This window comes from Diplotaxodon limnothrissa, linkage group LG7 (genome assembly GCF_057381915.1).
Source record: "Diplotaxodon limnothrissa isolate DT_005_m linkage group LG7, D_limnothrissa_male_GT1.1, whole genome shotgun sequence".
Lineage (NCBI taxonomy): Eukaryota > Metazoa > Chordata > Actinopteri > Cichliformes > Cichlidae > Diplotaxodon > Diplotaxodon limnothrissa.
Window position 1 is genome coordinate 49,667,390 of NC_140602.1, and position 13,472 is coordinate 49,680,861.

Sequence of the window (13,472 nt, forward strand, 5' to 3'; positions counted from 1 at the left end):
GGATACATTTATATATGGCCCTTTTTTTTGAAGTGCAGCCTGCTAATTTCTGAAACAGATAATAAATCACGTTTTGTAGGCTATTATGTCCAACTTTCAACAATAAAAGTGTGATATTATATTATAAGTAATACCAACAGAATAATTAGGTCACAAAGAGACACAAGGGCAGCTTTTACAAGAGGGGAATAGTCAACAGGGGTAATTTACACCTGACCTGACTTTTCATTATATGTTAATTTTCTACCCATCCAGCTGGCTATGCTATTTATTCTGATTACTGCTTGCCTTTCATGTAGCATCGATGTGGTGAAGTAGCTACTCCAATTTCGTTGTACTATTGTATAAAGTGTGACTGTGCAATGACAATAAAGAGTTAAAGTTAATATATACTGAGTAAAACAATACCAGTGGTTGAATATATTTCAAACTGACTACAGCATGTGTCATGACTACCTGTAAGCTCCACCTATTAAAGGCACAGGCAAACAAAAGGTACGTAAAGCGGTTTGTTTACTTTTACCCATCCCTGGTCGATCACCTCAGAAAGCCACACTCTGACAAGCGATTGGTTCGCGGTGCACTCTTTCCCCCAATCACCGAGCCTCTCTAGCTCCGCCCGCCACATCACTAGCATGGCGGCACGTAGAGCAGGAATTCCGCCTATGCGACGATGACAGCGTCGCTGAAGAGATAACAGCAGTAATGACTGTTGTACGATAGTGCAGGTCTGTTGCCCAGCAACATAAACCCCAGTTACTCTAAGGGTCAGCTAACCTGGTGCGAGCGGCTGGGCAGCAGCAGCCTCTCTGACAGACTTGACAAGACTGCGGATGAAGCCAAGTTTGTGCCCTGATGCTCTGAGCTGGACCGGTGCCTTTACTCCGCTTCAAGTCCTCGTCTGGAAGCTCATTCCTGCCGAATTGTTCTAGAAAGATGGATCTTCTCAGTGTGCTGCATTTCGACGAACTTTCTCATGGACTGGCAAACTTGTCCATGTTTCCTTTCTTTGACATGGCGCATTATATCGTCTCTGTCATGGCTCTGAGGGAGCAGCCGGGTGAGTGTTTACGGGACGTTGACGATTCTAGTTCCTGCCAAGTTTACTCTGTGAAGTGGCTTTTTTCTTTCTGTTAACTTTGTTTGGCTGAAGTTTGTAATATCAGGCCTCCAGCCATCCTGTTTAAAGTTTACCTGACTGCGTGGCACGTCGGTGGGGAATGGGGCTGTTTCGAAAAAGGAAAAGTTTTCCAGGTTCTTCACATTGAAAACAACGCACAAATAGCCCGCACGTGCTGCTTAAATGTGTTTATATAGCCTCGTTTCATAGGACTCATAAAATATTTACGATGTCATGTGCTTATTTGCATATTTCCTAGCTGAAGTGGTTCTTAATATGTCACTGGGTTCAGATCTGAGCCACTTAGTCTAATTTTTTAAAGTGCTTCTTTGCTGTTTTTACTGGTAATATTTCACATTAAACTAAATAGTATTTTGTTATGCAAAATCAGACACGCTGTAGGCATCCGCTTTGCTTCTGCAAAGTTGCAAGCGTTTTTACAGATTATAAATTATTTATCAGTATTGTAAAACATAACAGCTGTTAATTTGTGGGTTAATTGGCACGCAGCATAATCTGAACCTTAATTGGATAAGTTTGCATATAAATAGTGCTGCCACATATAGAAGTGCACTGCATCCAATTGAATTGATAAATTATGCAGTTAATAAATTAAAAAATTGCTATGGCTGAATTACTGGACCTTACTATTAACTTCTTTACATAGACTGATTGTTTTGGGCCAGACCAGGTGATGAGTTTGAACCATATCATGGTATGTTGTTCAGAAAATGCACAGATTAATGAATTCAAGCAAACTATAGCCAGAAGCATAATCAAACTCAGAACAGTCCGAGTTAGGCATGTGAAGAGCTTTGTTCAGTTTAAGTATTCAGATCTGTTAAGTTTAAGTAGTAATACTAATGGATAAATTCCACTCAAATAAACAAGGTCCTGCATTCAAAGGGACTGTCCAATCAGCTAACTTTACTGTCAGTGGCCTTTGCTGTTAGCAAGGGTGGAGCTACTTCATATTGTGTGGTCTTTTAATCTATGGACCCATATGCTGACTGAACATCAGCAACAGCCATTATCAGTCTTTCTGGCAAATATCAGCCTATTAGCACAAAGCTAATGTTCACAAATAGAGGCCTGTTTATATGCTGCGTCACATCAGCTTTTCATTGATTTTCAGCTACTTGCTTTAATGAGTACACTTGTTTTTCTAGATAATGAAGATTTCTTAGTTTCTGTCAAAAATCAATGATAAAAAATATTGGTATCAACTCAGAATTTCACAGTACGTCCACCCCTTTACCTGCTGGTTACCTCTCACTTTACCATACTCATTTAGCATACTGGTGTTCTGCGGATGCTTTGCAGCGCATATTCAGAGGATTTTAAACACAGCACAAAAGATTACTGGCTTTCCTTTTCCCTCACTGGAAGAGATTGCAAAAGCGAGATATATTTCAAGAAGCCTTAAAAATGAATAGGGACTCTTTTTCACCCTGGACCCTTGCTGTTTGACCTGTTGCCCTCTGGTAGACACTACAGAGTCATCAAAACAAGGGTAAACAGATTGCAGAGTGGTTTTTAGCCTAGTGCAATCATGGCTGTAAATCAAACATTTATTGCGGTGCATCATGGTACTTTTTATTTAACCCTTGACACCTTTATATTCATAATTATTTATTACCTTCTGCACCGTGAGAACAACTCTGTTTGATGGTGTGATTGGTTTGTTTTCATACTGTGTGGTATTTTTTTTGAGGAACTTGGAAAAGTGGCAACTTACTTTTGGTGTTGGAGCCTCATGAGTCATTACTTGTTTATCTCAGGAAAGCAAAAGCAATTAAGCTCTCCCCACAGCCTCAGTATAAACCTTTTAGTTCTGTCGTCTGCAGTCTGTCATTGTAGCAGTAGTTAGAGATCATCGTCACAAAAGTTTAAAAGCCCAATGCTTTATCTGTGTCACAGCCTATTGTATGAGCTAAGACCAAGGTTGGACACGAGCCATGTTATGTCACCAAGATAGTGGCTATGGAGACAGGTGGACTTTAACTGCACAGAGAGTTGACTCAAGCACGTGGACAGTCCATTGTAGTCCCCCTGCTGTAGGTCTACGGGCTATTTTTGAACTTGCCTTGCAAAGCATCTGAGCTACTGTGACCTTTTTAACCCTGTGTCCTCTACTCCGGTCTGTTTGTCTCTGGCTGGACGAAAGAATCACAGGGAGTGACAGTGTTGACAACACCGTTTGCAAAATTCTCATGTCGGTCGTTGCTTGTTCGCTCACTTCATGTTAGTTTGGTGACAATCAGTGACTTGCTTAACAAACAAACAAAAGGTCACTGAGAGAATGGCCGAGAGCAGATTTAAATCTCTGGGTCATTTAAAAAGAAACAGTAAACTCTGTCAAGGCACAAAACACACAGGAAGCCCCCCAAAAAGGAAAGGAATGCCATAAACCATTCAACCCTCCTTCGCTAGTCTCTTTCCTCTTTTCTCTTTCCTCTATGTCAAATCCACCTTCGTGCTGTGCAGTGGTGGGGCGGCTCCAGATGTTCTCAACCGTTAGCAAGAAGAAAAACAAGTTTCAGTTCAGCTTAATTGCACGTTAGACACACATATTGTACAAACGAGTATTTTGAAGGCGCTTGTCTGTTCTACCCCCTGTGTTTATGCCATTACGGAGTTATTTTAAGCTCCTTTATAAACACTGCTGAGAGTGGAGTGTGAGGAAAACGGAAGGACGGGGACAAGGAAGGAGAGCAGTGGTTATATGTCAATCAGTGGGCCTCTCTTTAAGCCAGAGACAAGCAGAGGTGTTTTTTTTTTTTTTTTGGTATTTAAAGCTAGCTATAATTATGCTGTCCACAGAGGGAGGAAGAAGAAGACTTGTAGATTTGCATATTAAGAGGAATGAAAAAAACAGTTTCCGTGTTAGATAATGCTGTGTTTGGTCTGTATATTTGTTAGATGTTATCCTGGTTAAAACAGAAAGACTTTTGTTAGACTGCTGCTGCGGAACAGGTGAACTGCAAGAGAGAAAAGAAGGAAGGAAGACATCTGCATTTCTCAAATTTGACTTGTAAATCCACTTCCTTCCAATGCAAAACCAGAGGAAGGCATTTTGCATGTCAGAGCACTCTAAGCAGTGCATTTATATTTCAGCGGAAATGGTATTTTTTTTCTGTTGTTTGCTTCTTCATCGACCTTTAGATGTCATCATGTTTTATGAATTGATCTCCCTCCATCTTTAATCTCTCTGCGACCCATCGGGAACACACACTGACTACAGCAGTTTGCTTTGCTGTGGAGCTAAAGGTGATGACAGTGCAACAGTGTTTACTGTGTAAGCAGTGTGGTGCATTGGTAAACTCTGCACTGTAACAACCACAACAACAAAAAGCAGTGTCGAGGGTTTAGGCTGGGGGCTATCACAGAGAACAGGATGTAAATAACTGTCACGATGTCAGACTTTTTTTTTTTTTTAAATTGCTGTTCCCCACTGAGATTTTTATTTACCCTCCCCAGCATCGTTTTAACCACATGAGGTGTGTTACATAAGATTTCTTGAGCGCAATCATGGAAAAAAGAAATCATAGTATTACACAGTGATGGCTGAAATCTGCTGACACTGAGCTGCAGCCACTTTATAGTGTATTCCTCACTCCATTTGTTTATTTGTCTGTGGCATGCTGGAACCCACACTTAGTTGTGAGGAAAAGTGAAGTTAACGTACCTTTTTCCATCTGTTTTCTAATGCATGTGACTTTAACATGTTTAAGCATAAGATTACAACTGTGGTCAAAAATTTACATCCACTCATTGTGGGCACGAATGTCATTGTAATTTAGATTTATCTATTCCGAAACCAGCTCTGATTTGTGTTTAGAATTGTTGTTCTGTTGGAACACCCAATTGTGTCAAAGTTACAAGTTAAAGAATGTGAAGGTTATCCTTCTGTTCCATTATTCCAACCACTTTATGAAATGTACCAGTACCACTTGACTACCAGTACCACAGCCCAGAGTATGATGCTACTACAACCATGCTTGACAGCAGGTATGTTGTTCTTTTCACTCACAATTATTTCTCCAATCATACATCTTGTCATTGTGGCCAAAAAGCTCAATCTTTCTCCAGAACACATTTGGCTCATCAATGTGGGAAGCTGCAAATTTCAGTCAAGCTGAAAGGTTTCAGTTTTGTTGCCAAGGTTTCTTTCTTGGTCAGCATCCTCTCAGTTTATGGTGATGTAAAACTCACTTTGCAGTGATGCTGGTATTCCAGCAGTTTCCAGTTCATGGCAGGCTTCAGCCTCTGTGTTCATGTATTGTTCCCGAGCATCCTAACTAATTTCCTCCCATCTGAGGCTGACAGTTTGCGTCTTCTTTCAGACCTTGGCAAACTGGTGACGCATCTGAGCGACCGGATGACCATCCTGCAATCTGTAGTTTTTTTAGAAATGGTCCATAAAGATTCTTGAATGGCCTTCTATACTAAAAAGCTGGGGCTGTGCCAAGGAAAACAAGTCATTCATTAAAGTCATACATCTGTGTACCTGCTTGTTTTTTGTGACCACAAAACTAGTCAGAGGAGACAGTCCACCAACTATGCATCAGCCCAGGCAGTGGACCTCAAATAAGTATAATAGGATTGATCACTCGGCCGTCTGGTCTCCAGCTGTCTGTGTTTGCAACGGAGTATAATTTCAGTTTTATACAAAGACATATCGGTGAATAAGCTCCTTTAGTACTGGCTGCTTACCTGTTGTATCTTTATGCCAGGTGCGTTTCTATTCGTATATGTGATATCTCAGTGCAGGAGGAAGTCCAGGTGAAATTTAAAACTTACTGTATTCAGTGTTGAGTTTTACCCGTGACTCATGCAAGCAATTAGTGAGATGCTATCCTGCATTTACTAACAGGTTCATGTGTCTGCTACCAGACACATCAGCTTTCACATTTTCCTCCACTGCAAATTGTCTCATGTAGAAACTTTGAACTCATTTTAAAGTTTTTTTTTTTCTTTCTAAGGAACTGCCACTCTATAGAAAGTTAAACAGTGAACAACTCAGACGTGAGGCCGAGGGAGGCTACATAGGAAGCAGCTTTAAATCCTCCTGGTTTACCAATCTCACTCCAAGAGTCTTTAATCTTTCTGTAATCCCCAGATTACCATTTTGGTCCTGTGTTTGGCCACACTGACTAAGGGCAGGTAACACAAGGACTGACTAAGAGCTACCTGTCTTAATTTCAAAACAAATGTATATTCCTTGGCAGCATTAATTTTGGTTGAGGCAGACAAGGCATTCCAGGATTGTATTAGAGTATGTCAGAAAAAGTACTGCATGAAATGTGTGTATCTCATTGATATTGTAGCATAAAAACATATTAGCAGTTCAGGCCACCCATGATGAAGTCCACCTTTTAAAAGAGAGATCTAATGACATCAGTGCCTACACTGATTGCTACACTACTTAAGTTTAGCTCTCCACGCCACAACAGTGGATTTAAAAAAACAAGACAAACAAACAGTCAAGGTATGATTGAAGTGTACACTTGCAGCTTTAATTCAAGGGGTTTTAACAAACGTAGTGTATTAACACTTTAGGAATTACAGCCTTTTTATACAGCCTCCTATTTTCAGAAACTCAAAAGTAAATTGACAGTTGACTGACAAGTAGTTTCATGGCCAGGTGAGGCCTGTTCACTTTATTATTTCATGTCAAATTAAGGTAATGAATGAAATGGAATGGATTCCAAGTATTCAACTTGCATTTGGTATTGCTTCACTGAAACGCTCAATAATAGGTCCCAAGAAATGGTGACACAAGTAAAGGAGCCCATTATTAGACTGAAAGACCAAAATAAACCTATTAGAGAGATAACATTAGGAGTGGCCAAATCAGTAATCTGTGACTCCTTCTTTCCTCCTAAGAAAATTCCCCACATAGCATCTATACAAGTCCATAGTAGTATCGAGGAAGCAGGCGTATCATTGTTGTTTAAGTCGACAGTATAGAGACGCCCTCATGAATGTAAATGGAGAAGGTTTACAACAAGGTTACTGTGGTTGGCACAGAACATGGAACAGGAAGTTCTTTCAGATGTTTTCTAGACTTAGCTAGAAAACATCTGAAAGAGGCTGTACATGTCTCAAAGAATTGTTTTGACAGATGAAACCAAGATGAACTTGTACCAGAATGATAGGAGGAGGAAAAAGAATGAGAAGGGGAGAAACAGCCCTTGATCTGAAGCATACACGTCATCTGTCAAAGTTATGGCATGTATTTCAACCAGTGGTTGATGATGTGACTGCTGATAGAAATAGCAGGATAAATTCTGAAGTCCACAGGGCTATACTCGCCGCTCACATTTAACCAAATGCTGCAAATATCAGCTCTTCACTTCATTTAATGGATAATGAGGCAAAGCATACCACAAGAGAAGCCCAAGAATTTTTCAAGGTAAAGAATTGTGATTCTTCAAGGCTAAGCCAGTCACCTGACCTCAGCCTAATAGAGCAGCTTTTCAATGATTAAATACAAAACTGCATGGAGACAGAACCACAAACAAGCAGCAACTACAGGCCGCTGCAGTAAAGGCCGGGCACATCTAAAGGCCACTACCGCTCGAATTAAAGCTGAAATCCTGCACTTGAATCATATTGATTGTTTGATTTTAAAATCCGCTGGTATAACAACATCTACACCTGAAGGTCTTAATAGAAAGCAGCTTCCTTGCTAATTCATGCTTAACAGTCCATTTTGTCTTTTGAGTCTTGGCCGATCCTGTCATGTAGATGTTGTGTAAATGGTTTCAGTCACTCATACTGCAGCTGTGATTGACAAATAGACTGAACAAAGAAAAGGAGCTATCTGTGAACCTCAAACAATGTCTATGAAAGAGTATCAAACTCCATTATGTTCCAGTTATCTGTTATCTTCAAATTGAACTGGTTTATGTATCAAGTTAAGCCCAGTGTAAACGACATCTTACTCATTCACAGTGCTAGTCTCTTTATTCTAAGAACCTGCCCAATAATAGTGATCATTTATGTTTATTGTTCTTTATTATCCATTTTTGCTGTTGTGCAGGAGCTCTCGAGGTGTCCAGAGTCAGCCCCTTAGCCTGCTGGTTCAGCTCCATGCTCTTCTGTTTTGGGGGAGCGGTGCTGTCGGGGATCATGCTGGCAGAGCCACCAGTCGCTCCTTTGTCCAACAGCACCGGTGTTCTCCTTGCTTCAGTCATATGGTAAATATCTGATGGTTGAAATATCTAAAGCTGAAAAATAAGGTGTGTAGATTGTAGTAAAGAAAGAGGCAGAGGGGTTTGAATTAGTGAATAATAGATAAATAAAGTCATTATCCAAGTTTTCCAAATGTGGAAGAAATAGAGACGTTTTCAAAGAGTGTATGTATCTAAATAAGTCTTTGGCCCCCTCTGCTGGTGGCTTGTATTATTACACCTGTCTCACAAACAATTTACAACACCCCCTGCTGGTGAATGTAGGTACTTGACAAAGACCTGAGGGTAATGCTGTCAAAATCACCTTGAGCCTTGTTTAGTGGCCATGTCATTGAAATGTGCATGTGTCCACGTGTTAAATGAGCCTTGTGTGTCTCTATTAGGTACTTGGTGTTTTACTGCCCCATGGACCTGGTGTATGCATGTGCATCGCCGCTGCCCCTCAGACTGGTGCTGTCAGGGATGAAGGAAGTGACGAGGACGTGGAAGGTCCTTGGAGGGGTGACTCAGGCTCACAGCAAATACAAGGACTGCCTTCTTGTTATGATTGCCATCGGATGGGCTAGAGGTCAGTAGGTATGAGTGTGACGGGGCTTCTTTTTTTTTTTTTTTTTGCATGTTAGGGCTTTCAAGTAACCATAAAATATTTGAATATTTAACACACACATTTTACATATTAATGCGTAGCAACCATATATCTCTTTACTCTCCCTACCAGGTGCTGGAGGTGGTCTGATAAGTAATTTTGAGCAGCTTGTTCGAGGAGTGTGGAAACCAGAGACAAATGAGCTCCTCAAAATGTCTTAGTAAGCCTCACACAGACTCTCGAATATCGATTTTATGATATTTTTGTGGTCATAAAATGTAATTTTTAATGCACATTAAGTATATTGTCCTATCTTGACTGTAATTTGTTATATTAATGCTATACTATATACCAGGCAAGCAATTTTTTTTTTCATGGTCCCTTGTAGCTTTTCAACAAGTCATACAGAAATTAAAGTGGCATCAATCCCTCTCACTTTACCCGCAGTAATAACATAAACATGAGCATAAACATGAGGGTAATTTCCAGACTTTCCACACTATTCAACCATGCTGAAGATGCAGTTTATGCAACTGGAAGCCTGACACATCTAAAGTTAACAACATGCCCTGGTTTATTTGTGCATACAAGATGTGATTTATTTCAGTTGTATGTATATACTTATCTTCTATTTTTCAGTTTTTGTTAGGATTTATCTTTTTTCTTTGCTTTTCTCTTTAGTCCCACAAAGATTACCCTGATCGGGGCGGTGTTGTTCGCTCTGCAGCAGACACACTACCTGCCTCTCCAGAAGCACCACCTGATGTTCATTTACACAGTCTTTATTGTTGTCAACAAGGTCAGTCTGGTGCCAAACCTGGACTCCAAACCTGAACCTATGAGTAGGCTATAACTCAAGATTGTAGTAATTTGGAAAATTCCAAAGAAAGGAGGTCTATTTTTGATCAGTTTAGCTTGACTACTTGCAGCAAAAGAAATGAATAAATGCCACTCTTGTTATTAAGTTAAAACTTGGGTATAGCAAAGGTTTTAGTGCCACAGCTTCCTCCCAAATCGGTGCTATCGTGTCTTCTAAATGACCTTTCTCGCTCTGCTTTTTTTGAAGTTTTCGCCGTGGTGACTCACATTAGTACGGTATTACCCGTAGGGCTGGGGCTTTTGCATCATTTTCATCAGCTTGCATCATACACTTTTCTCTACTCTGGGAAACTTGTGCTCTTGACTGAGACACAGATAAATCTAAGACGTCTTCTTTCAACTCTCATTCTGTTAGCTCCCTCTGACTCTGATCTGTCAAATTAACAGCAAACAGTTTCATCACGTTTAAGAGCTGTGTCCAGGCCTGCTGTTTGTTATTTTGGGTTCTCGGTGTTGCGGATGTTCGCTTTTATTCCCAAATGAAAAGTAAATGCTCATAAATTTACTTTGTGTGAGATGGACTACAGTTGTTCAGCTTTCTATGAAAGGTGACAATTTGTTGTCTATAATAAGCTGAAATCTTTTCTTTCTTCTTATTTGCTTTTTGATTTGACCTCATTGGTGCAACGCTGCAGTCACGAGCAGTGGTCAGAGACCACACCAGCATTGTTGTGACTGTGTGATGAACTTGCTAGCTTGTTATCTTTTGAAATGGTTACTTTGAAGATGGGGATCAGTTCTGCTGCGACCGCTTGCACTCAGTTGCCATCTTCAAAGTGGCTTTGGTGCGGTAATACCTAACTTGACCTCATAATTTTGAAACAGAAGTTAAAACACCTTCATAAATATGTGCTCTGCAACATTGGTTTTATATATGAATATAACCAGCATGCAATGACAGATCATAGACAGGTTATGCTCATCGGGGCTGCTGAGCGTAACTGGACCAACTCAGCTTCTAAATTAGACGGCAGCTGTTTGCAAACCTTGTCTCAGAGTGATTGCAGTCACTATCAGTCAGACTACAGTTGGAGGACATGTGCAATCAGCTTGCAAATTGATCACTCACATGTGCGCCTTTCCCACTAACACCCACTCAGCTTGGCTCAACGTGGTTTTCATTTACAATTAAGTGCCACCTCAATGTGGGTGGGGTTGTTAGAACAAGGCAGCCCAAATTTCCTGTAACGTTATTTGTATGATGCAAACACGACACAACAATGAAGGGCATTGAGGCGATGGTATACCTACCGCTAAACCGATGTTACAGGTACGCAGTAGGTCATTGGACCACGATGTTGGTTTGTGTGTGGGCATTTCCTTCGTTGTCAGGTCACTTGGACACCAGGCTGAGTAGGTATTTAAAAAAAAAAAAAAGAAGTATCTGGTACCAGGCACTACTACCTAATGGGAAACCCCAAGACTGAGTTAAGCCAAGTAGGTACAAGTGAAAAAGAGGCTAAGGTCACCGCTACTACTTGCAGTCAGTCTCTGACAGCAAAGGAAATCAATATTTATACATATGTTTAAAAATGTGTATACATGTGGGCTTTTGATCTCTATATTTGCCAACTAGTAACGCCCTGTTACTAGTTGGTGTGCCTATTGGGTGGTGCAGAAATTAACACTGTTTCTTGATATGAGACCAAGGCGGAGACACATGACAGTAATGGGGGAGCATTTGTAAATAGGAGGTTTGTGTAATGATGCCGATTGGCATATCTGTCCCACACTAGATATGTCAATCCATCCATTATGGCAAGCTCTGAAAATACAGGAGCAACCGAGAGTACCAAGCTAGCCGGGGAGCATAGAGAAGTTCCTGCTGTGGCTGAGGGAACTATAAGAGCAAGGTTTCAAGTAAAGCGATAGAAGTAGCCATGTGATCCATTCATTATTTTAAAAAATGGTCATTATAGCTGATTTCAGGACATCTGCTCTGTTGAAGGACAATTTATTCTCTCCCAAATGTCATTAAATGTCTCATCCTTTTCTAAATTTTTCACACATGTATTGACGCATGTATGTTTTGCTCTGTAGTCAAGGATGATGCTGACGGGCTCCTCCACCTCACCCTTTGCCACCATCGAGTCAGCCCTCTATAAGACCCTCTTCGCTGGCTACTCGCCTTATGCCGCCCTCACCAGTGAGGTGAAGAGCGCTTGCATCGATAATAGCAGCATGAACAAGACAACCACCGCCACCAAAGAGTCCGGTGAGAATGGATCGTCGGGGCAGCAAACCCCAACTTCTCCAGCCACGGGACAGAGCAGCTCGCTCGAAGCCAAAGAGGAGTCACCGAACGCCGCGGCAACAAACTGCAAGAAGACCAACTAGTCAGCCTTCGCCCTGTAGCGCCTTTTCACCTCTAAGCAGGGCTGGAGTCATTTATGATTCACACATTTCAAGTCAGGAGTTCACTTTAACTTTATTTTTCCATTTTGTCTTTTTTGCAGGGACACGCTTATTGTTCTTCAGGCTAAAAGGCCATGTTTCTTTTTCTCTAAACGATTTCTTTTGCATTTCTTAGAAAGTGATTTCAAGCTGGCTGCTGAAAAGGAATTTCAATAAAAGCCAACTCCAGCAAAAGCCCTGCACCTTATATTCTGGGATAATCACCACATCCTTAAAGTACTGTAATGCTTTTCCTGCTGTTGGATATGAACATCAAACTATCTCTGGGCTGTAGCTTAATTTTTGAAATATATATTTATAATGGGAACAATCAATTTCAGGGGTTTTGGGGACCAGTGCTGTGCACCTGCTGATCTACGAATGTACTTCATTCCTCTCTGTATATATTCTGCTTCGTGTAAATGCTAAATTTCTTACTCTGAAGTGGTTACATTTTTTTTAAGGAAAAAAGAAAAGAAATTCTATTCTATGAGATCCAGAGATTTTATTTTATTTATACATAATGATTTCACTCTTGAATGTGTAACATTTTGAAATGGAGGACCGTTTTATTCAGTCACTCTGGCGAATGCTTTGAATGGTGATTGAAAGCATGAGAATAAACAGGTTTGAATGCATGTGATTTCCTGCCTATGGTGTTATTGTACTGCTCAGTGAACACGAGTGCACTTGGGTTTAAATTGCCAAACATATCAGTAGTTACATTTTAAAATGTGTCTATCCTTGAAAGAATCTTCTCCTTATTAATGCAGCTCTCTTAGCTACATTTGTTCAGCTTCATGTGTCAAAGGAAAAAAAATTAATGACTACTTTTAGCTTCTTGTAAGTTGATACAAAGCAGCGCAACGTCTAGAAGTAACCTCCACTATAGGCTGAAACATTGCATCAGTTTATCATCAGCACCTGATTGATACCTCAGCCTCTTTAAAAAGCTGCTGGAGAGAGATCCCCCCCACCCCCCGAAATCCCCGCCTCCCAAAGTTCTCATCTATGTAACCTCAGACAGCAAAGAACCCCCCTGTGAATACAAATTAAAAACAGAGGGTGGGTGTCAAAGAGAAAAGAGAAGCTGTTCAAAGGCGATCAAAAGCGATACTGGTTGAGATGATGTACCTGCCTTTAAAAAAACGCCTCAAGTCCACTGATGTCAGACGTGTGCGTGTCAATTACGGGCTCGTAGCTTGAGGTGTTTGTTGCAAAAAACCTGCTTTGTGTTGCTTTCTGACTCTAATGGTGAACTGCGTGACCTGGAAAACGGAAAGACATGTTAATA

General features: G+C 40.7%; 1 protein-coding gene across 1 annotated transcript; it reads left to right on the forward strand.

Moving 5' to 3' along the window:
* Window positions 1-659: 659 nt before the first annotated feature.
* On the forward strand, window positions 660-12,807 carry tmem38b (transmembrane protein 38B). Its single transcript, XM_085358334.1, has 6 exons — window positions 660-1,060; window positions 8,169-8,325; window positions 8,703-8,887; window positions 9,038-9,125; window positions 9,587-9,704; window positions 11,825-12,807. Exons 1-6 carry the CDS (start codon window positions 937-939, stop codon window positions 12,119-12,121), a joined length of 969 nt encoding a protein of 322 aa, XP_085214460.1. The 5' UTR covers window positions 660-936; the 3' UTR covers window positions 12,122-12,807.
* The last annotated feature ends 665 nt before the right edge of the window (window positions 12,808-13,472 follow it).

Bases quoted from the DNA above. Each gene is read 5' to 3' on its own strand.
- tmem38b (XM_085358334.1), top strand. From the start codon at position 937: ATGGATCTTCTCAGTGTGCTGCATTTCGACGAACTTTCTCATGGACTG. The intron at 8,888-9,037 runs GTCAGTAGGTAT...TCTCCCTACCAG, and splicing joins TGCCATCGGATGGGCTAGAG to GTGCTGGAGGTGGTCTGATA. The intron at 9,705-11,824 runs GTCAGTCTGGTG...TTTGCTCTGTAG, and splicing joins TCTTTATTGTTGTCAACAAG to TCAAGGATGATGCTGACGGG.